We start from the raw sequence: 20,426 nt of genomic DNA on the forward strand, positions 1-20,426 counted from the left end.
TTTTTAAAAAAATGGTTTTATTGATTTTACAGAGAGAGAAAGGGAAAAGGAGAGAGAGAGAAACATCCATCGATGACAGAGAACCATCGATTTGCTGCCTCTCTTGCTGAGGATCAAGCCCGCAAACCGGGCACGTGCCCTGACTGAGAATCGGATCAACCACCTCTGGGTGCACGGGATGTTCAACCCCCTGAGCCGCACCGGCCAAGGACTCACTGCTGTGCCCTCCGGAGCAGTGAGCGAGAGACGGGTGCCCCGAGCAGTGTCAACAGTACCAGAGACCGTTCACCCTCCCCGCACGCCCCAGTGGGCACTGCTTAGCGACTGCTGGCCACAGCGGGGCGATGCCCACACCTGAACCAGTCGGGACGTAACGCCCAATCTGGGCTCCAACACTCAGGACTCTGTTCTACTCGGAGCAGGGAGCACAGAGGTCTGCTGTCCCTGAGCACACTGGGCGGCAGATGCCACCATGGGGACTGTCGGACGGCAGCGGCCTGAGCAGGTCAGCGTGCACACAGCTCCCGGAAGCTTCCTGCACACCCGACCCCTCCCGGCGGGGTGTGGGTGTGCCTGGCTCACCTCTCAAACGGCTCCTCTCCTCAACCTCCTCCCTGGAGAGAGACCCTCCGCGTTGAGCAAGGTGCCGGCTGTGGCGAAAGGCCTTCCCACATCCCGGCCGCCTACGGCCCTGCTCCCGTGTGGACTTTCTTGTGCTGCAGGAGCGTGGAGCTGTGTTTGAAGGCTTTGCCGCACTCCGCACACTCGTAGGCCCGCTGCTCCGTGTGAAACTGCTGGTGGCGATTGCGGTAGGACCTGGTGGTGAAGGTCTTCCCGCACAGGCCGCACTCGTAGGGCCGTTCGCCAGTGTGGGCCTTGCCGTGCTGGTACAGGCCGGAGCGCGTCACGTACGCTTTCCCGCACTGCGTGCACGGGTAAGGCTTCTCTCCGGTGTGAACTCTCTGGTGGAGCGCGAAGCTCTGGCTGTACTTAAAGAACTTCCCACATTCCCGGCACTCGTAGGGCCTGTCTCCGATGTGGACTTTCCGGTGCCGGATGAGGGTGGACAGAACGCTGAAGGCTCTGCCGCACTCGCCGCAGGCGTAGGGCCTCTCCCCGGTGTGGACCCTCCGGTGCAGCACGAGGGCGTCTTTGCGGCTGAAGGTTCTCCCGCACTCAGCGCAGCCGAAAGGCCTGACGCCCGTGTGCACCTTCTGGTGCTTCCTCAGCTTCGACGGGTAGCTGAAGGCCTTCCCGCACGCGTGGCACACGTGGGGCGCTCCTCCCGTGGGGGTCCTCCTGTGACCGACCAGGGTCCCGTTCCCCTCGGGGGCACCTCCGCCTTTGGGGCGCCCGAAGGGGCCCTCCTCACAGTGAGTTACCAGGTGGTCGAGGAGCGCGAAGGCCTTGGGGAAGGCTGTCCCGCAGCCGCTGCACCTGACTGCCTGCTGCTGGCGACGGGATCCGGGTGGCACGGGCTCCCGGTGCCCCGTGCTGCCGTGTGGCCGCCCCGCACCGGGGGTGCCCTCCTCAGGCTCCCCACACCGAGGGTGCTTCTCTGACAGGTGGACTCTGCGGCTCTTCACCTGCCGAGGGGCCTCCGCGTCGTCCAGTCCCCGGGGACACCCTGAAACAGCAAGGTCAGGTGCCAACAGCTGGGAGAGAGGGAGGAGACACCTCCACCCCTGTGTGCGGACGACGCACCCGGACAGGAGCACAGACAGCCAGGAGGCGGCAGGGGACTGTCTGGGGAGAAAGGGGCGAGGGGCAGTGCGGGGAGCGGGGCCTCCCCATCACACCCTGCAGCAGGCTTCCCGTGGCCCGAGCTGCCGGTGACAGTGAGCTCTGTGAGGAGGCTGCGTCTACGAGAAACAGACGCCTGAGCACAGGGAAGGGGCCATGACAGGGCACAGAGGCAGAGAGGCGGGTCGTCGGGGCCTGACCAGGGGGAGGTGGGAAAGGAGGTGGGAGATGCCAGTGCACACAGACCCGCAGCCAGCACGCGGAGGTCCACCCCGAGAACGAGGCACCCCCGGCCCCACCCGCCGAGACCAGGACCCCTCCCGGCTCCCGCTCTGCTGAACAGAGTCTCGCCCACCCTGATGGGTACCCAGGGCTCCATTTCACCCTCCCGTTGGGCCACCACATGGGACCCCGAAGGCACAAATCCTAGGGGACAGTGTGAGAGCCCCCCCACGCCCCCAAGTGAAGGCTGACCCAGCCGACCACACACCACAGGAAGCCCATGTCACCATGGCAACCAGAAGGAACCTGAGTCTTAGAAAAGAAACCTCCCCCGTACATTTAAACATTCACCGAGGCCGGGCCAATGTGGCTCAGTGGTTGAGCATCGACCTATGAACCAGGAGGTCACGGTTCGACTCCCAGTCAGGGCACAGGCCCGGTCACAGGCCGTGCAGGAGGCAGCCAGTGGACGATTCTCTCTCATCATTGACGTTTCTCTCGCTCTCTCTCCCTTCCTCTCTGAAAACAATAAAAATATATATTTTTTAAAAATTATAGAACAGCGAAATAAATGGAAAGACATGTCATGTCCATGGGTTGAAAGACACGAAGATGGCAATACTCCCCAAACTGACCTACTGATTCACTTCCATGGCTCAAGCCTGGACCAGGGAGGGCCCTAGAGAATTTCTTTATTAAAATATATTTATTGATTTTTTACAGAGAGGAAGGGAGAGGGATAGAGAGTCAGAAACATCGATGAGAGAGAAACATCGGTCTGCCTCCTGCACACCCCCCACTGGGGATGTGCCCGCAACCAAGGTACATGCCCTTGATCAGATTCGAACCCGGGACCTTTCAGTCTGCAGGCTGATGCTCTATCCACTGAGCCACACAGGTTAGGGCGAGAATTTCTTTAGTTGGAAGAAGGCAAAACCCGGCGCGAGAGGCCATGGCCTCCGCAGCGTCAGGGAGAGCGGCCGAGAGGCGGAGACCAGCTCACGCCCAGCGCCTGGCCCCTGCACTGGGCACCAACCCCGGGGGCTTTAGGAGGAACAGGAACCCCCGAGGGGAACAGCCAGAGGCGGCCAGTTTGCGGGCAGAGCCTGAGGGCCTTACCCAGCGAGACGGTGAGAGCGAAGTTCTCCAGCATCACCTCCCGGTACAGGCTCCTCTGGGTGGGGGTGAGGAGCGTCCACTCCTCCCGGGAGAAGTACACGGCCACGTCCTCGAAGGTGACCGGGCCCTGCGGGTGGAGTCCACTCAGCCTCGCCAGCCCCAATGCAGACCAGGGGGTCCCCATCTGTCTTTGGCCATGCCCCACCTAACCACCCCTAAAATCCTGATACCCACTCCCTCCTCCCCATGGCATATAATTCTTATTATTCAACAAATGAACTGTTGCCGTGGCCGGTTTGGCTCAGTGGATAGAGCTTCCGCCTGCGGACTGAAAGGTCCCGGGTTCGATTCCGGTCCAGGGCATGTACCTTGGTTGCGGGAACATACACAGTAGGGAGTGTGCAGGAGGCAGCTGATCCGATGTTTCTCTCTCATCGATGTTTCTAACTCTCTATCCCTCTCCCTTCCTCCCTGTAAAAAATCAATAAAATATATTAAAAACAATAATAATAATAGTACAAAGTGGTATGGAAAAAATAGTAAACAAAGTTTCAAAACATAATAGAGAACTGAAATGCATAAATATGCCACAATATACATTTATAAACTCTATGAGGCCCCTAGAGCCATAAGAAATGCAAAAAACTCACTGTTAATAACTCAATTCTCGAGGTGCCCCCCTTAAACACCAAACTGCCCCCCGTGGGGCGTGTGTGGGGCGATGGGGACCCCTGATGTCGACAGGACACATCCAGGCCCCTTTGCGCCCCAACCCTCCCGCCCCCGACCCTGCACCAGCCGCACCCCATCTCCTGCCACCAGCCCCCCGGGTCCCCGGGGTCACCCCGGAGAGCTCAGCCTTCTCTCTCCGGCACCAGGACCTGCTCTGGGACCCCCCCCACCCCCCAGCGACCCTTGCGCCCACCAGGCACCCAGCCCCGCACCCCGCACCCCGCACCCCGTCCCCGCTCCACGGCCAGAGCGACAGCGCGGAGAGCAACCGCCCTCCCGCCCCTCCCAGCCGGCTCCGTCCTGGGCTCATCGGAACCAGACCCCCTTCCGCTCACCCGCGCCTCCTCGGCCATCGGAACCTGTGGGCGCAGCGTGGCGCGAAGCTCGTCATCCGCGGGGTGCGGGGCGCCGTCTCCGGAGGCGCGGGGGACGCGGGCCTGACGCAGACGGGGCCGCCCTTCTCCTTCGCCGCCCGCGGGGCCCGCGACACACGCGCCGGGAGCCCGCACGGACCCGCCGCCGGGAGCCCCCCCCGAGCGCCGCCGGGCAGCGCCGGAAGTCCCGCCCCGTCCGTGCTGCGGCCGCCTCACGCTCGCACTCCATTTCCCAGCGCCCCACGCGGGGCCGCTCGCTTGTTACCACGGCGACAGGGGGCGCACGCTCTCAGCTTCGGCTGGAAGCACCGGAACTACATTTCCCAGAGTGCCTCGCGGGGCGTCCGTGACGTAGCAACCGACAACGGCCGGGAAAGGGGCGTTTCGGAGGGAGCCGCGCTAGACGCTTCGCTCCGTTACTACGGACCCACTCGGGGCGGAGAAGCAGGTTGCTGCGCGGCCGCCGGCGTCGGGGACACGGGAGCGGGGAGGCGAGCGAGCGGGGCGGCCCCACGGCGACCTGCACGCCCGGGGCCTGGCGGGTGGCGGGGTTAGCGAGGCGGGGGCTCGGGCGGGGAGAACGGCGGCGGCGGGTCGGAGGGGGACGGGGGGAGGGGTCTGGGCGTGGAGTTGAGGGGACGTGGGGGTTTTCTTTTTCATTTTTTAAAAATATTTATTTTTATTGATTTCAGAGAGGAAGGGAGAGGAAGAGAGAGAGAAGCATCCGTGATGAGAGGGAATCAGGGAGCGGCCGCCTCCCGCGCGCCCCCTACCGGATCCAACCGCCACCCCGGCGCGTGCCCCGAGCGGGATCCAACCGTGACCTCCGGGTTCAGAGGTCGAAGTTCAACCGCTGAGCGACTCCAGCTGGTCTTAATTAATTAATTAATTATTATTATTATTTTTTATTTTAAATATTCTTTTCAGTCCTAACTGGTTTGGCTCAGCGGATGGAGCGTCGGCCTTTGGACTCAAGGGTCCCGGGTTCGATTCCGGTCAAGGGCATGTACCTTGGTTGTGGACACATCCCCAGTGGGGGGTGTGCAGGAGGCAGCTGATCGATGTTTCTAACTCTGTATCTCTCTCCCTTTCTCTCTGTAAAAAATCAATAAAATATATTTTTAAAAAAATAAATATATTTTTATTGATTTTATTTTTTCTAATTGATTTCAGAGAGGAAGGGAGAGGGAGAGAGAGATAGAAACATCAATGATGAGAGAGAATCATTGATCGGCTGCCTCCTGCACGGCCCCCACTGGGGATGGAGCCTGCAACCCCGGGCATGTGCCCTTGACCTGAATCGAACCCGGGACCCTTCAGTCCACAGGCCGAGGCTCAATCCACTGAGCCACACAAGCCAGGGCTGGTCTTAATTTTTTATTTATTGATTTTGAGAGAGAGAGAGAGACACACACACACACACACACACACACACACGGATTTGTACCATCTTCATACGCATTCATTGGTTGGCTCTTTTCTGTGCCCTGACCAGGGATCGAACCCACAGCCTTTGCGACTGGGAAGACGCTCCAGCCAGAGGCGCTACTCGGCCAGGGTGAGCGGAGGTGCTTTGCAGGATGCTCCCCAGTCCAAGTCCCGCCCAGCCCGCCAGCCTCAGTTTCCCCATCCCTCATCCTGGACACGGCCACTCCCTCTGAGGAGAAGTGGGGAGAGCTGGGGGAGGACCCAGGAGGGGTCTGCTGAGCTGGGGGAGGACCCAGGACGGCTTGTGCTGAGCTGGGGGAGGACCCAGGAGGGGTCTGCTGAGCTGGGGAAGGACCCAGGACGGCTTGTGCTGAGCTGGGGGAGGACCCAGGACGGCTGTGCTGAGCTGGGGGAAGACCCAGGACGGCTTGTGCTGAGCTGGGGGAGGACCCAGGAGGGGTCTGCTGAGCTGGGGGAGGACCCAGGAGCCTGGCGGGGAAGCCATGTGGCCAAGAGGATGGCTCTCTGCTGAGTCCTCTGGGCATCACCTGCCTGGGGAGGTTCCCTCCTCGGGCCTGGGGGCCCCCCGTGCACCCTGGGTTCACAGCAGGTGCCCAGTAAATACCAGTGGGTCAAAGCATCCCCCTTCCTCTGTGGCACCCTTTCCCAGAGGCTGAGCCCTTCCCAGGTCTAGGCCGCCCCTCAGCCCTTCCCACGGGTTCTCGGCTTCGGGACACCACTCCCTCCTGTTACCTTTCCCCCGGGGCCGAAGAGACGCAGCCTCCTTGCTGGGCCTGGGCCTCGAGGCTGGCTCCCCTAACCTGCCTCTCCCACCTCCCTGGCCCCCTCGGCCACCTGTTCCAGGGCAGAGCAGACTCGGGCTCCCCAGCGGCCTCTCGCTTTCAGAAGGCAGACATGGCAGCGGCGTCCTCCCAGCGCAAGAGGGCGAGTCCCAAGCCGGAGCTGACCAAGGAGCAGATCCAGGAGATCCGGCAGGCGTTCGACCTCTTCGACACGGACGCAACGGGGACCATCGACGTCAAGGAGCTGAAGGTGGCCATGAGAGCCCTGGGCTTTGAACCCAAGAAAGAAGAGATTAAGAAGATGATCGGGGACATCGACAAGGAGGGCACGGGGAAGATGAACTTCAACGACTTCCTGACGGTGATGACGCAAAAGATGTGCGAGAAAGACACCAAAGAGGAGATCCTGAAGGCGTTCAAGCTCTTCGACGACGACGAGACCGGGACCATATCCTTCAACAACCTCAAGCGTGTGGCCAAGGAGCTGGGCGAGAACCTCACCGACGAGGAGCTGCAGGAAATGATCGACGAGGCCGACCGGGACGGCGACGGGGTGGTCAACGAGCAGGAGTTCCTGCGCATCATGAAGAAGACCAGCCTTTACTGAGTCTCCTCTCCTCCTGCTGCAAGCACAGCCTCCGTGCCTGCTGTTGTGCGAAACCTGGTTTTTGAGAAGCACAAATGTTTTTCCCCATTAACCTCCCTGTACAACTTTAGTAACAACCTCACACCCATTTTCAACTTTTGTTGCAACTGTTCCCTGAAAAAGTTCTTTGTGGGGTGACCTGCTGCTTCCGTTAATTCTCCAGAAAAGAACAGAGCACACGGGCGCGCTCACCCACCCGCCACGCTCCCTCGTGTTGCTTCGCTCCTTACGGCGCCACAGGAGGACTCCGCAGGCAGACGCACGGTGTAACTGTCACCACAAACAGCGGGCATCTCTGCGGCGGTTCTGGTTTGAATCGACACCTGAGTGCAGCTTTCTCTTTTAAAAAATCCAGTGAACTCTCTCACTTGCATTTGGATATGTTTTTCCTATTTGTTTTGTGTTAAAATAAAGCCTAAAAAAAAAAGTTCCCCTTGTAAGTGGATTGTTTAAGTGTTTACTGCGGCCCATTTTACAGAAAGAGAGAACCAAAGCCCCAAGTCCAGGCCTCAGGCACCCTACCAGGACCTGCGCTTTGGGGGTTCAGAGGACCTGGGGGGGGAGCAAGCCTGGGACTGGTGGGAGGGGCCGCCCAGCAAGGGTGGAGTGGGCAGAGGGAGGGCTGGGTGGGCACAGCTCCAGGCGGCCACAAAGGCAGTGAGGTGAGCATCAGGGGTGGGGGGAGGCCCCCATGATCCAGGCCCCAGGCTGGTTTCAGCAGCTCCTTTGTTGCCGGGGCAGTGGGCGGGCGGGCGGGCATCGAGGTAGCAATCAGCAGCCGGGGGTGCCCCGCAGTCCCCGGCTCTGTCATCAGCCCCATTTTACAGGCGGAGAGACTGAGGTCTCGGGCTCCCAGCTGGGCGGGTGGAGAAGCCCAGCTTCCTTGTAGCCCCCAGAGGAAGCTGGTTGGTGGAGGGAGGGGCCCGCCCTCCCTGGACCCTCGCCACCACCTCACTGGCCCAGCTACCCCGGACTCAGTGCCACCTGTCATCTCCCTGAGTGTCCTTGAAGATACAGCGCTGAGGTCTCTTCCTCCAGGCAGCCTTCCTTGGACACACTCAGGCAGAGAGCATCATCTTTTGCGCTTCTGTGAACCGCCAAAGGTCCCCTTCTGGTCCCCCGGCTGGACCCATCCCTGGCAGGTCTCCTGTCCCCTCCTGGGGCGCAGGAGGGAAGGGATGAAGAGGGAGCTGTCTGGGACTCGATATAAACTAGATAATGGCCCCCACAGATGTCCAGATCCCGAGTCCTGGGATCTGATACCTTGCATGGCAAGATGGGCCTGTAGATGTGATTAAGGGAAGGACACTGAGCTGGGGGGAGTGTGCTGGGCTCACTTCGTCGCAAGCTTTTTATTTATTTTTTTCTGTTAATCCTCACATGAGGATATTCCACTGATTTTTAGAAAGAGTGGAAGGGGAAAGGAGAGACAGAGAAACAGCGATGTGAGAGAGAGAGACGCATCGATCGGTTGCCTCCCGCACGCACCCCGACCAGGGCCAGGGACCCTGCAACCAAGGTACGTGCCCTTGACCAGAATCGAACCCAGGACCCTCCAGTTCATGGGCCGACGCTCCATCCACTGAGCAACACCGGCCAGGGCTATCACAGTGTAAGTGAAGGAGCAAAGCAGGAGGGTCAGAGAGAGAGAGAGAGAGAGAGAGAGCTACTACCCTGCAGCCGGGAGGACAGGCATTCCCCCCGGAGCCCCCGGGAGGAACGGGCCTGTGATCACCGGGACTTCAGTCAGGGGAGACCGATCCGACGACGTCTGCCCGCAGAACTGCGAGGTCCTGTGTGTTGTTCTGAGGAACTGAGTCGGCGGAAGGATGTGGCAGATGCCAGAGAGAACCGCACATCGCCAGCCTGGCTCCTGCCTGGCCGGCCCCTCCCTGCGGGCTGGGCTCCCAGTGACAGGGGCACGCAAGTATGGGACTGGAACTGGTCCGGGAAGACACTCCCTCGGTGCCCTGCTGCTCCCGGCTCCAGGCTTTCCCCCTGGAAGCGGCAGCTCCATCCACAGGACTCCACCAGCTGCCAGGTCAGGGTGGCGGGCGGCCAGCGGGCTGGGCCCGGTGTCCACAGGCATCCTGGGTGGACCCACAGTGTCAACAAACCAAACGGGAGCCTTCAGCCCCATGGAAGTCACGTTGGAAAACGCTGGGTGCCCACAGCTGGCGTGGCTCAGGGGCTGAGCGTTGACCTATGAACCAGGAGGTCACAGTTCCATCTCCGGTCAAGGGCACATGCCTGGGTTGTGGGCTCGATCCCCAGTGTGGGCCGTGCAGGAGGCAGCCGATCAGTGATTCTCCCTCATCATTGATGTTTCTCTCTCCCTCTCTCTTCCTCTCTGAAATCAATAAAAATATATTTTAAAAAAGGAAAATCCAGGTGCCCACCTGCAACACGCAGCACCCCAACCCTGGGCCTGGGGTGGGGCCGTTGACTGGAGTTTAGCTGGTGCAGAGGGTGGCTGCCATCTACTCTGCTGTGACTAAGCCAGGAAGGCTTCTGAGAGGAGGAGGCCGGAAGCCCTAGGGCTGCCCGCCCTGGAGGCGGCTGTCCACAGGGAGGGCCAAGGCTGCATCTGGGGGCCCAACGGGGCTGCCAGGAAGGGGCACAGCTGGCCTCAAGGAACGAATGAATGGAGATGGGGTGATGGGGGCTCCAGTGGCCAGGGAGGCCCAGGAGCAACGCTCCCAAATCAGGCGGCACTGACCCAGAGGGCAACTGTTGCCTCGTTGAGCCTGGTGACACAGAGGCCCCAGACTCTGGAACCCGGCCATCCTGGCTCAGTGGCTGAGCACCGACCTGTGAACCAGGAGGTTCAATTCCCGGTCAGGGCACATGCCCCAGTTGCAGGCTCAATCCCCAGTGGGGGGCCTGCAGGAGGCAGCCCATCAGTGGTTCTTATTGTTGTTTTTAATATATTTTATTGATTTTTCACAGAGAGGAAAGGAAAGGGATAGAGAGTTACAAACATCGATGGGAGAGAAACATCCACCAGCTGCTTCCTGCACATCTCCTACTGGGGATGTGCCCACAACCAAGGTACATGCCCTTGACTGGAATCGAACCCAGGACCCTTCAGTCCCCAGGCCAACGCTCTATCCACTGAGCCAAACCGGTCAGGGCCGTGGTTCTCATTGTTGATGTTTCTCTCCATCTCTGAAGTCAATAAAAAATATATAAAGAAGCCAGGACTCATGGGGGAAGTTGAGGCCTCCCTCTTGGCAAATCGGTACTCAGCACCCAGCTGGATGCATCCACTGGTTGAATCCTGTATGTGCCCTGACCGGGGATCGAACCCCCAACCCTGGCGTATTGGGAGGACTTCTAACCGAGCTCCCCTACCCGGCAGCGCTGTGAGCCGTCTTGGAGGCTCAGGCCCCGTCTGTCCTCCCAGGCCTGGACCCAGCCAGGGGCGCAGGGCGGCAGCCCAGGACCGGCCCTGACACAGCTGGAGCCACTCGCCCAGCTGCAGGCGGCAGAGAAGACAAACCCACCTCCTGACACCTGGCGGGTCAGCCCTGTGCGCCCAGGTGGGGCGTTTCCAGCAGATAGCATCTGCCCCCTCCCCGCCCACCCCCAGCCTCCTGCTCCCCAGGGCTCTGAGGATGGTGGGGGGTGCACTCCGTGGGACCCGTGTGAGGATCAGGGTTGGGGTGCCACTGCCAGGCCCCCTACACGGAGCGTCCCACAGGGATGAGGACCAGGTAGCCCACTTACGGCGCCTCCCAGCAGAGTCTTTTATTTTAATCTTCTCCCGAGGATACGTTTCCATTGGTTTTTAGAGAGAGTGGAAGGGAAAGGGAAAGAGAGAGAAACGTGGATTGGTTGCCTCCTGCACACGCCCCGGAGGGCGCCCCGACAGGAGCCTGCACACCAGGTGCGCGCCCTGGACCGCTGACCAGAGTCAAAGGCGGGTCCCTGCAGTCCGCGCGCCGAGGCTCTGTCCACTGAGCCGAGCCGCCAGGGCCCAGCTGGGTCTTTGTAAAGATGGGGTCCGGGCGCCCCCAGCTGGATGCTCGCGGGGGCCGGGGTCGCTTCCTGGGGCGCCGTCTCCGGTGGCGGTGACCCCGCCAGGCCTCCCTCTGGAGACATGGTCCCTGCGGCGTCTCCTGAGCCTCCGAGGAGGGGCGGGGCGGGGCAAGGGGCTGGCCAGGCCCCCGGGAGGACGCGAGGTGCCCGGCCCGGAACCCGGATCTGCCGGAGGCGCGTCTACCGCGCCCCCCACACTCGCCTCCTGCCCCGAACCCAGCCGGGGCCGCCCTCGTCTTCCCACGCGCGGTCCGCGGGCCTGTCCCGCACCTCCGCCGCCTCCACCGCGTCCTCGGGGTCCCCGGGGGGCTCCGGCGTGTCCTCCGCGGCCCCGGGCGGCGTGGCGTCCAGGTCACGGCCGGTGGGGCCCGGCGTCCAGGCGGGGGTCCAGGGCGCCCCGGGCTCGGGCCGCGCCGGGAACCAGAAGCCGGGCGCGGGGGCGAGCGCCACGACCTGCGGCCGCGCGGGGGCGGCGCGCGGGATGAGGAAGAAGATGTAGACGCCGGAGACCACCAGGCCGGCGGCCACGAGCGCGGCGAGCGCCACGGCGGCGTTGAAGGCCCAGGTGGGGCTGTCCAGGTTCAGGCGGCGCGACAGCGGGCGGCCGAGGCGCAGCGGCGGGGGCGGCGGTGGCGGGGACGGCGGGCGCGCGGCGCGGGTCTTGCGGGGCCCGGGCGCGGGCGGCGGGCGCAGGTAGAGGAGCCCGCGGCGCCGGTCGAAGCGCACGGAGCCCTGGCGCGCGGGCGGGGCGCGGGCCTCGCGGGGCAGCAGGCCGACCTGCGTGGGCAGCGCGGGCAGCCCCCCGCGCGGGGCCAGGCGCGTGGGCGCGCGGCACACCGGGCAGGCCACCGCCTCGCCGCCGCCCGCCGTGGCCAGCGACAGGCGCGCCAGGCACTCGAGGCAGAAGACGTGGCCGCAGTCCAGGCGCTTGGGCAGCTTGAAGGCGCCGTCGAAGGGCGACACGCAGATGAGGCACTCGACGGGGGACGCGGGCGGCAGGATGGGGGACGCGCCCGCGCCCGGGCTGCCGTCCCCGTCCTCCTCCTCGTCCTCGGTCTCGCCCTGGTCCGGGGAGCGGGGCGCGGAGAGCGCGCCCGGGGAGCTGGGGCCGGAGCCCTGCGGGGCCCGCGGGCGGCGCAGCCAGGGCGGCCTGGGGCAGGGCATCCGGACCGGCCTGCGGGGAAGGCGGCGGGAGGACGGCGGCTCTGGGTGCCGCGGGGGGACCCCTCAGATGGGAAGATTGAGGGGCTCTGCAAAGGGTTGGGGCCCGGGGCGAACCCAGGGGTCAGGGCAGGTTATGCCCCGGAGACGGGGGCTGAGCGGACACTGACAGGCGTGGGGAGGGGGGGTTCCCGGGAGAGTTGGACCCACAGGCCCCGGGAGCACAGGGACCAGGGACGAAGCCCACAGCAGGGGAAGGGCCCCCACCGAGACCCCAGGGCGCCGGCGCCGTCCTACCTGCGGAGCCTCCTCCCTCGGCGGGCAAGTCAGCTTTGACCCCACTCCCCGGCCCAGCGGCCAAGGGACACCGAGCGCCCCGCCCCGTGGGAGGGGCCCCGAGGCGCAGCCACGCCCTCGGTTCCGGCCTGACTCGTCGGACCGCCCGTCACGCCCACCGGCCGGATGTCTGGGGGCGGCGGGCAGGTGACAGCTCAGTTCAGAGCCTGACCGCCCAGCGCCCTCAGGTGAGTGATGCCCCCGACGCCGCCCCCAGCAGCTCCTGGTGGACTCCCCACCCAGGGGCATCGGTGCAGGGGAAGGGGGAGGCAGTGCCCCCTGCAGGCCGCCGGCCTGGGCTGCAGCCAGAGGACAGGATGGGACACCAGCAGGAGGGACTGAGTCTGTGGGTGGGAGGCGGCTGCCCCTCCGGGACCGCACAGGGTGGGCCCCACAGCCGGCAGAGGAGCTGGAAGTGGCCGCAGCAGCACTCACCAAGCCCCCCCAGACCAGGGGCACCTCCGTGAGGACAACCCCGCCCCCACTCCCAACCAGCAGGGACATCCCAGGTGGCCGGGCCTGCACCCCGGCTGCCATGGTTCTGAGTCAGTGCTTCCCTGGGAATCCCGGCCCCAAGACGTGCCAAGAATGTGATCAGCTCCTCAGGACTTGGGGACCCCCAGCCCCCGCGACCCCCAAGGACAGACAGGCACAGGAGGCAGTGCTGCCCGAGGGCAGACTGTTTATTGGAGCCGCACGGGGATCAGCGGTTGGACTTGGCCACGCGCTCCAGCTCGTCTTTCTTCTTGATGGCGTAGGAGTTGGAGGAGCCCTGCGGGGAGGGAGGCAGGGGTTAGCTCCGGGCGGGCAGGACCCCCCAGCCCCCACCGTGTCCTCACCCACCTTGGCCGCGTTGATGAGCTCATCTGCCAGGCACTCGGCGATGGTCTTGATGTTCCGGAAGGCAGCCTCGCGGGCCCCCGTGCACAGCAGCCAGATGGCCTGGGGAGCACAGGGGCCGGCTAAGCCTGGGGCAGAGGACACCCCACACCAGGCAGGGCCGGCCCATGGGCCCCCAAGGAATGCTGGCGACCACACTGCTGCCAGGTCTGGGGTCACACTGGGGCCACTAAAGTGTAGACACAAAGGGTCCCGGTTTCCTGGAGACTAGAGACCTGCCATGAAAGGGTGCGCTCCCGGCCTGGACCCTGGATTGAAAACGAGCAGCCAGAGTGCTGGGGACGCTGCATAAACAGGACAGAGGGAGCCTAGACGGTGGGATTAGAACGTCCATGTTCTCTGAGAATGTCGTCAACTGATCCTCCAATGGTCCCAGAAAACACACACAGTGACAAAATATACACCAGAATCAAACGGCACCTCAGCCCAATGCCGCCCCAAAGGTCCAGAGCTGGGATCTGCCCTGCACGGGCAGGAATCCAGGAAGGCTTCCTGGAGGAAGTGACACTCCAAGTAAAGCATGCGACTGGGGCAACCTTCCCACCGGCCAGCCCCTGCCCTGGGCAGGACTCCTCCGACTGCTGTGCCCGCCCAGCCACGGGGCCACAAGCCCAGGCCCACCTGATTCACGCGGCGCAGCGGGGACACGTCCACAGCCTGTCGCCTCACGGTCCCAGCGCGCCCAATTCGGGTCGAGTCCTCCCGGGGGCCGCTGTTGATGATGGCGTTCACCAGGACCTGCAGGGGGTTCTGGGAGAGAGGGGAGCTAATGAGCCCGAGGCAGGCCAGGACCCGTCCATGGTCACCCTAAACCCTGAAGGCCCCCATCGCGCACTGTGGGTGGCGGGTCTGGCCCGGCCCCGCCTACCTCGCCGGTGAGCAGGTGGATGATCTCGAAGGCGTGCTTGACGATGCGCACGGTCATGAGCTTCTTGCCGTTGTTGCGGCCGTGCATCATCATGGAGTTGGTGAGGCGCTCCACGATGGGGCACTGCGCCTTGCGGAAGCGCTTGGCCGCGTAGCGCCCGGCGCTGTGGGGCAGGTACTTGGCATACTTCTCCTTCACCGCGATGTAGTCCTGGGGCGGAGGGAGGGACCCGTCAGGGCAGGAGGGACCAGCGGCCCCAGGGGACCACGCACGGGTGGGGTCTGGCTGTGAGCCCCACTGTGCAGAGAGGGCGGGTGGAGGACTAGAGAGAACGCCCCACACCCCCCAGCTGTTTCCAACGGGCGCCTCAAACTGCACATGGCCGTTTCGAGTTGGACGCTGTGGGGCTCGGGGCTGTGCTGTGCTGAAGGAACCCTCTAACTTCTGAGAGGGTGCTGGTTTTTAAAATACGTTTTAATTAATTTTAGCGAGAGGAAGGGGAAGGGAGACTAAGAAACATCGATGTGTAGAAACACTGATGGGCTGCCTCCTGCGTGCTCCCCACCCGGGACTGAGCCCAAAACTCGGCATGTGCCCTGACCAGGAAGCAGCCTGGTGCATGGGACCAGGCTCAACCAACTGGCCACACCCGCCAAGGCTCAAAATGTGGTTTTTATTTGTTTTTTAATGGATTGATTTTAGAGAGAAGGAAGGGAGAGAAACACTGATTTGCGGTTCCACTTATCTATGCATTCGTCGGTTGGTCCTTGTCTGGCCCTGGCTGGGAATCAAACCCGCAACCTTGGCACATGACGCTCTAACCAACTGAGCTACCTGGGCAGGGCCCAAACCGTGGTTTTAAGAATCACACAGAAGTCCTTCCTATACATACGTTTCCCAGGAAAATGTCTAGAAAACACGAAAATGTTGGGGACGGGTTGGGACCAGGAACTGCAGTGTGGCCACAGATCTCATTAGTCCTGTGAAACATGCCCCAGGCCTCTGACTCACACGAGGACACGGCCCAACAATGCTTATCTAACGACACAAGCAGCGCTGGCATCTCAGCGGTTAGAGCGTCATCCCGATACCCAAGGCTGAGGGTCCAATCTCTGTTCAGGCCTCACACAGGAACCAACCAATGAATGAACTGGAACAGCCAGCCAGCATGGCTCAGTGGTTGAGTATCAATCAACGAACCAGGAGGCATCGGACCAATGATTCTCTCTCACCATGGATGTTTCTCTCTCCCTCCCCCTTCCTCTCTGAAATCAATAAAAATGTTTTTTAAAAAATTGGCACAATTGATATCTCTCTCTAAAGTCAATAAAGTTTTGAAACATAATAAAATAAAAACACAAGCAGTAACAGGGAAAGGACAGAGGATGATGAGGCTGGTGTCTCCGCGGAGGGAACCAGGTGACCGGTGGGCGTGTTCATGTCTCGGCCGGGCAGGGGACCCTGCGGACACAGCCGTCCCATCGAGGGTCTGGTTCATGGGCCCCGGCCCAGGGCAGAGAGAGAACCCGGGGCCACAATGACACCTGCTTCCCCGTGAGGCACCAGGGAAAAGTGAAGACAGGTTTAACATTTCTCACGGGTTGTACACACACACGACAGAGACCACAGGCGGCCCAGAGACTGAAACACTTGCTATGTGTCCTCTGAGTTTGCAGACCTGCAACGGAGCCCATGAAGGAAAACGATCCCCAAGACACTCAGAGTGAAAGCACGGGGCCGAGTTCTCCGATAGGCAGAGGGCCTGGGCCCCAAATACACGCAGAGGCAACAAAAATGCTTCTTTTAAACGAGAAGGGGAAGCAACAAATACAATCCCACCTGGATTTTATTCATCTCCGTACAAACGCAGTCCCAAAGTAGTTTTGTTTTGTTTTGTGAAGAGCCCACAAAAGCGATGCCGAGGCCAAGTGGACAATGCATGGGGTGAGGCACCGTGGGAGGCCTCCCAGTGCAGCCGCAGCAAACAGACCGTCAGGCGTGAGGACAGTCAAACGGAAAGACTCAAAGGCGCGGGAATCACTCCGGCCCGTTTGCTCAGGGTCTCGGGTCTGATTCCAGGTTAAAGGTCCCTCAGTTGCAGATTCCCCGGCCCCAGTTGGGGCACGTGTGGGAGGCAGCCAATCGATGTGTCTCTCAAACTTAGATATTTCTCTCTCTCTCTCCTTTCCGCTCTCTCTAGAAATCAATGGAGGAAATATCCTGGGTGAGGATTTTTTTAAAAAATAAGAAGAGTGCAGGAATTCAAGGGTGCCACCACCATTCAACAGGGGAAATACCCTTTAACAAACGTTGCTTGGAAACATGCATATAGTGTATAAAAGAGGTTTAAATTACAAACATCCTATGGCCCAAGTTTGTTAAAATGGGCAGAACTGACAGGCAAAACTAGATGGTGCTGAGACATGCAAAAGAATGATGTTGGACCCTTGCACTTTAAAATGGTTGCCATGGTGAATTCTGGGTTATGTGTATTTTACTAAAAAACTGCAGCGCCCTGGCCCCAGGCTCAGCCGGCTGGACTGTCAGCTGGACACCAAAAGGCTGTGGCTCAGTCCCTGGTGGCGGCACGCACAGCAGGCAACCCATGGGTGTTTCCTTCTCCCTCTAAAATCAGTAGGCAGCCCGGCCAACGGGGCTCAGTGGTTGAGCCCTGACCTATGACCCAGGAGGTCAGGGTTCGATTCCAAGTCAGGGCACAGGCCTGGGTTGCAGGCTCCATCCCGTGTGGGAGCACGCAGGAGGCAGCTGATTGATGATGATTCTCTCTCATCAATTATGTTTCTCTCTTCCCCTCTAAAATCAATACAAAAAAAATATTTTTTTTTAATTTTAATTTTTTAAAATATATCTTATTGATTTTTACAGAGAAGACGGGAGAGGGATAGAGAGTTAGAAACATCCATGAGAGAGAAACATCCATCAGCTGCCTCTTGCACACCTCCTACTGGGGAGGTGCCCGAAACCAAGGGACATGCCCTTGACCGGAATCGAACCTGGGACCCTTGAGTCCGCAGGCCGACGCTCTATCCATTGAGCCAAACCGGTTAGGGCTATAAATATATATTTTAAAATATATTTTTATTGATTTCGGAGAGAAGGAAGAGGGAGAGAGAGGAGAATGAAACATCAATGATGAGAATCATTGATCGGCTGCCTCCTGCACGCCCCCTACTGGGGATGGAGCCCGCAACCCAGGCCTGTGCCCTGACCTGGAATTGAACCCAGGACCTTCCAGTCCCTAGACTGATGCTCTATCCACTGGGCCAAACTGGACAGGGCAATGAAAATATATTAAAAAAAAACAACAACAATAAAATCGACAAGCATTTCCTCCGGTGAGTATTAAAAAACAACAACAGGAAACTGTAGCAACCTCTGCTCAGGACGGAGGGGGGGGTGGGGTGTGGTCCAGGCGTCTCCCGTCCACCTGTCACTCCAGCTCAGGGCCAGCAGGGCAGCTCCACTTTCCGAGTGACCCCCCGGAAGGCCCCCCGCGCGCCCCCACCCCGAGCCCCGCTCACCTGCAGGGAAATGTCATTGATCTGCACGTCGTCGGTGCTCCACTTGCCGAAGAGCTTGATGTCGGGCGTCTCCGCCACCGCGGGGGCTGCCGTCTCCCACTCACTCATCCTGGGGGCACAACCGCAGATCCCTGCTCACCGCCTGGGACCCCGGAAGCCACGAGGCGCCTGGGCCGCGGGGGCAGCTGCCTGCACGTCCTGAGCCCCGAGGGACCCCTCCAGGGCCAACCAGGAGGAGGCACCTGCCTGCCCCCCAGGACCCCCGGGGTCCACCCTGCTGCGCGGACCGCAGCGGGGCCGCCGATGGCAAAGGCCCGACCTCGCATCCGCTGCCGTTCGAACCCCAACCCCGGGGTTCAGGGGCCCTGAGCCCCCGGGAGAGTCAACAGCGTGGACCCCGCTTCCCCGTCGGCAGCACCGACACGTGATCTGCCATCGAGGATCCTGGCCCAGAACCAGGCCGAGCCGACGGTCCGTGCCGGGCGCTAACGGGCACGAGGACTAAGCCGGGTGCACCTCGGAATAACGGGGACCCCCCGTGTCAGCGCGGGGTGGCAGGAGCCCACCCACCAGCCGCTGCCCGGCTGCCAGCGAAGCTACGGCGGCGGCCGGGCTCCCACGGGTCGGTCCGCACGTTTTCCGGGAAGAGCGGTGAGGGCGCCCCAGGGCACCCCCAGGCCGCACGGCCAGCCCGTGACTCCCCGGGAATCTCCGGGACGCCCATCGGACCCCCGACCCCGCGGCGGCCTCACCTTAGCGCACAGCCGGGGCGTCTGGGGCGTCTCGGTCGCTCGGCGCGGACCACGCGCTCCGCTGACACAGACAGGAAGAGGCCGCGGGCCGCGGGCCTACGCTTTTAACGAGGACGAACACTTCCGGGTCACCGGGCTATACTTACGAACCAATCCGGAGCAAGAATGTAAAGGCTCTCTTGGCGAACGCGGGGTGCGTCAACTCTCGACGCATGCGCACAAGCAGAAGCGTGCCCACCAGCCAGCCTGGCGGAAGTCGGACCTCTGGCACTTGCCCAGCCTTAAGGGATGCTGCGCACGCGCAGAGGCCTCCTTGAGGCCAGCGCTGCCATGTCTACTGAGGGCAGATGTCCCGCTAGCGTTTGCCGCTGTGTTCGGCAGCTGATTTCACGTCCCACCTGCTGCAGGTTTCGAGCGGGTCCAGTCGGTTCGGCACCGTCTCATTTTCCGTGATGTCCGCTCCGCCAGAACGCACGCGCCACAGGCTCGGGCGGCGGCGTGGGGTCCAGTGATGACCGCCCTCCGCTGGTCCTGGCCGCGGGGCGCGCATGCGCGGGCACCACGCGTGGGGCCCCCTCCCCGCCCCCACTCGCGAGCTCGGGGCTGCTACGGGCCAGCGTCCCAGGAGGAGACATCTTTCAGTTCGGCCTCACCCATCACCCCGTCCGGGGCCCCCCATCGCTTCTCTACCCCCGTTATCACGCGCGGGCGGAGGCCGGGGAGGGGCGCCGTCCTGTGGGCCTAGGGCGGCGCCCAGACGGTTGCCTAGGGAACAGCCCCCACGCCCTGGGGTCCGTCCGGAGCCGGAGTTGACGCTGAGGTCGCTGGACGGGTGCAGGGAGTCTGCTTGGTGGAGGGGACCCCGACCTCTTTGCAGCCATACCCAGTGACCCCCACCCCATCTTTAGGCGCCTCTGGCCTGGGATGGGCATCTGGTGGAGCCTGGGGCCCCCCACCTCCCGGTGCCCATCTCAGCACCCAAGGAGGGTCCCCCCCACCCAGACCCCAAGGCCCTCAGCCAGAAGGGCCAACATCTGTCCCCAGCGGCCCCCCGCCCACCCCCGGGTGCTCATCAGCTGTATTTTGCTTGTTGACTGATTATTGAGGCTCACCCTGCCCCTCCCCCAAGTCCAGGAGCGTCTCAGAGACTCTGGGTGCCTTGGGCTGGCGAAGGGGTTCGATCTCAGTCTCCGGCAGGAGGCACAGGAGCTGCACCCCAACACCCCTGCCTGCAGCCCACGGCCCATGGCCCTGCGCTCCTAACCACGGGTATGAGCAGAGCAGCAGGCTTGGGCCTCCCACTGGGGTGTCTGGGGGTGGGGAGGGGCTGGGGTGGGTTTCTGGTCCTGGAGGGACCCTCCCCGGCTCTTGGGGGTGCTGCCTGGTCACGGGGATGCCCCCGGCGAGGTGCTGACTGAGGGACCCTCACACTCAGCAGGACCCAGAGGCCCCCCATCCCTGCCTCTTCCTCTTCAAAGGCAGACAGGGGCTCCCCCTCGGAACCTCGGTTCCCCCTGGCAGCATGGACAGGAGAACAATCGGAAAAGGCCACGGGTGGTTCCCTGGTAACTGACGTAATACAGACGTCACGAGAGGGACCCCGCTTGCATTGAAAGGCTATGAATTCAGGAGTCTCACGGACACGGCTTTGGGGGTGCAAGGCACCAAGTAGGGCAGAAACGGGGACCTGAATTTGAGGAGGGGGAATCCAAGACCTTACCTGGAGGAGAAACGGGGACCTGGATTTGGGGGGACCCAG

At 62.1% G+C, this 20,426-nt stretch overlaps 4 protein-coding genes across 7 annotated transcripts; 1 reads left to right on the forward strand and 3 right to left on the reverse strand.

Moving 5' to 3' along the window:
• ZNF584 (zinc finger protein 584) lies at nt 1-4,343 on the reverse strand. Of its 2 annotated transcripts, XM_070402249.1 has the most exons (4): nt 4,152-4,343; nt 3,453-3,555; nt 3,085-3,211; nt 1-1,627 (listed from the first exon to the last, which is right to left on the reverse strand). In XM_070402249.1, the coding sequence occupies exons 3-4, from the start codon at nt 3,116-3,118 to the stop codon at nt 684-686; spliced, it is 978 nt and encodes a 325-aa protein (XP_070258350.1). In that variant the 5' UTR covers nt 3,119-3,211; nt 3,453-3,555; nt 4,152-4,343; the 3' UTR covers nt 1-683. The 2 variants fall into 2 exon arrangements, with proteins under 2 accessions (XP_070258350.1, XP_070258349.1); XM_070402248.1 differs by lacking the exon at nt 3,453-3,555.
• Nucleotides 4,344-4,564: 221 nt separating this feature from the next.
• Nucleotides 4,565-7,488, forward strand: LOC139000004 (centrin-2). Of its 3 annotated transcripts, none has more exons than XM_070402255.1 (3): nt 4,565-4,638; nt 5,686-5,748; nt 6,493-7,488. In XM_070402255.1, the coding sequence occupies exon 3, from the start codon at nt 6,534-6,536 to the stop codon at nt 7,026-7,028; it is 495 nt and encodes a 164-aa protein (XP_070258356.1). In that variant the 5' UTR covers nt 4,565-4,638; nt 5,686-5,748; nt 6,493-6,533; the 3' UTR covers nt 7,029-7,488. The 3 variants fall into 3 exon arrangements, with proteins under 3 accessions (XP_070258356.1, XP_070258357.1, XP_070258355.1); XM_070402256.1 differs by having other exon boundaries at nt 4,609-4,638; nt 6,483-7,488; XM_070402254.1 differs by lacking the exon at nt 4,565-4,638 and having other exon boundaries at nt 5,711-5,758; nt 6,483-7,488.
• Nucleotides 7,489-10,802: 3,314 nt separating this feature from the next.
• On the reverse strand, nt 10,803-12,618 carry RNF225 (ring finger protein 225). The gene is made up of 2 exons (XM_070402250.1): nt 12,567-12,618; nt 10,803-12,282 (listed from the first exon to the last, which is right to left on the reverse strand). Exon 2 carries the CDS (start codon nt 12,270-12,272, stop codon nt 11,289-11,291), a length of 984 nt encoding a protein of 327 aa, XP_070258351.1. The 5' UTR covers nt 12,273-12,282; nt 12,567-12,618; the 3' UTR covers nt 10,803-11,288.
• A 639-nt stretch (nt 12,619-13,257) lies between these two features.
• RPS5 (ribosomal protein S5) lies at nt 13,258-18,768 on the reverse strand. The gene is made up of 6 exons (XM_070402252.1): nt 18,668-18,768; nt 17,916-18,024; nt 14,374-14,583; nt 14,127-14,255; nt 13,449-13,547; nt 13,258-13,377 (listed from the first exon to the last, which is right to left on the reverse strand). Exons 2-6 carry the CDS (start codon nt 18,021-18,023, stop codon nt 13,309-13,311), a joined length of 615 nt encoding a protein of 204 aa, XP_070258353.1. The 5' UTR covers nt 18,024; nt 18,668-18,768; the 3' UTR covers nt 13,258-13,308.
• Nucleotides 18,769-20,426: the final 1,658 nt, after the last annotated feature.

Source organism: Myotis yumanensis, unplaced genomic scaffold, assembly GCF_028538775.1.
Source record: "Myotis yumanensis isolate MYYU_CA2020_CCGP unplaced genomic scaffold, mMyoYum1.0.hap1 SCAF_23, whole genome shotgun sequence".
Classification (NCBI taxonomy): Eukaryota; Metazoa; Chordata; class Mammalia; order Chiroptera; family Vespertilionidae; genus Myotis; species Myotis yumanensis.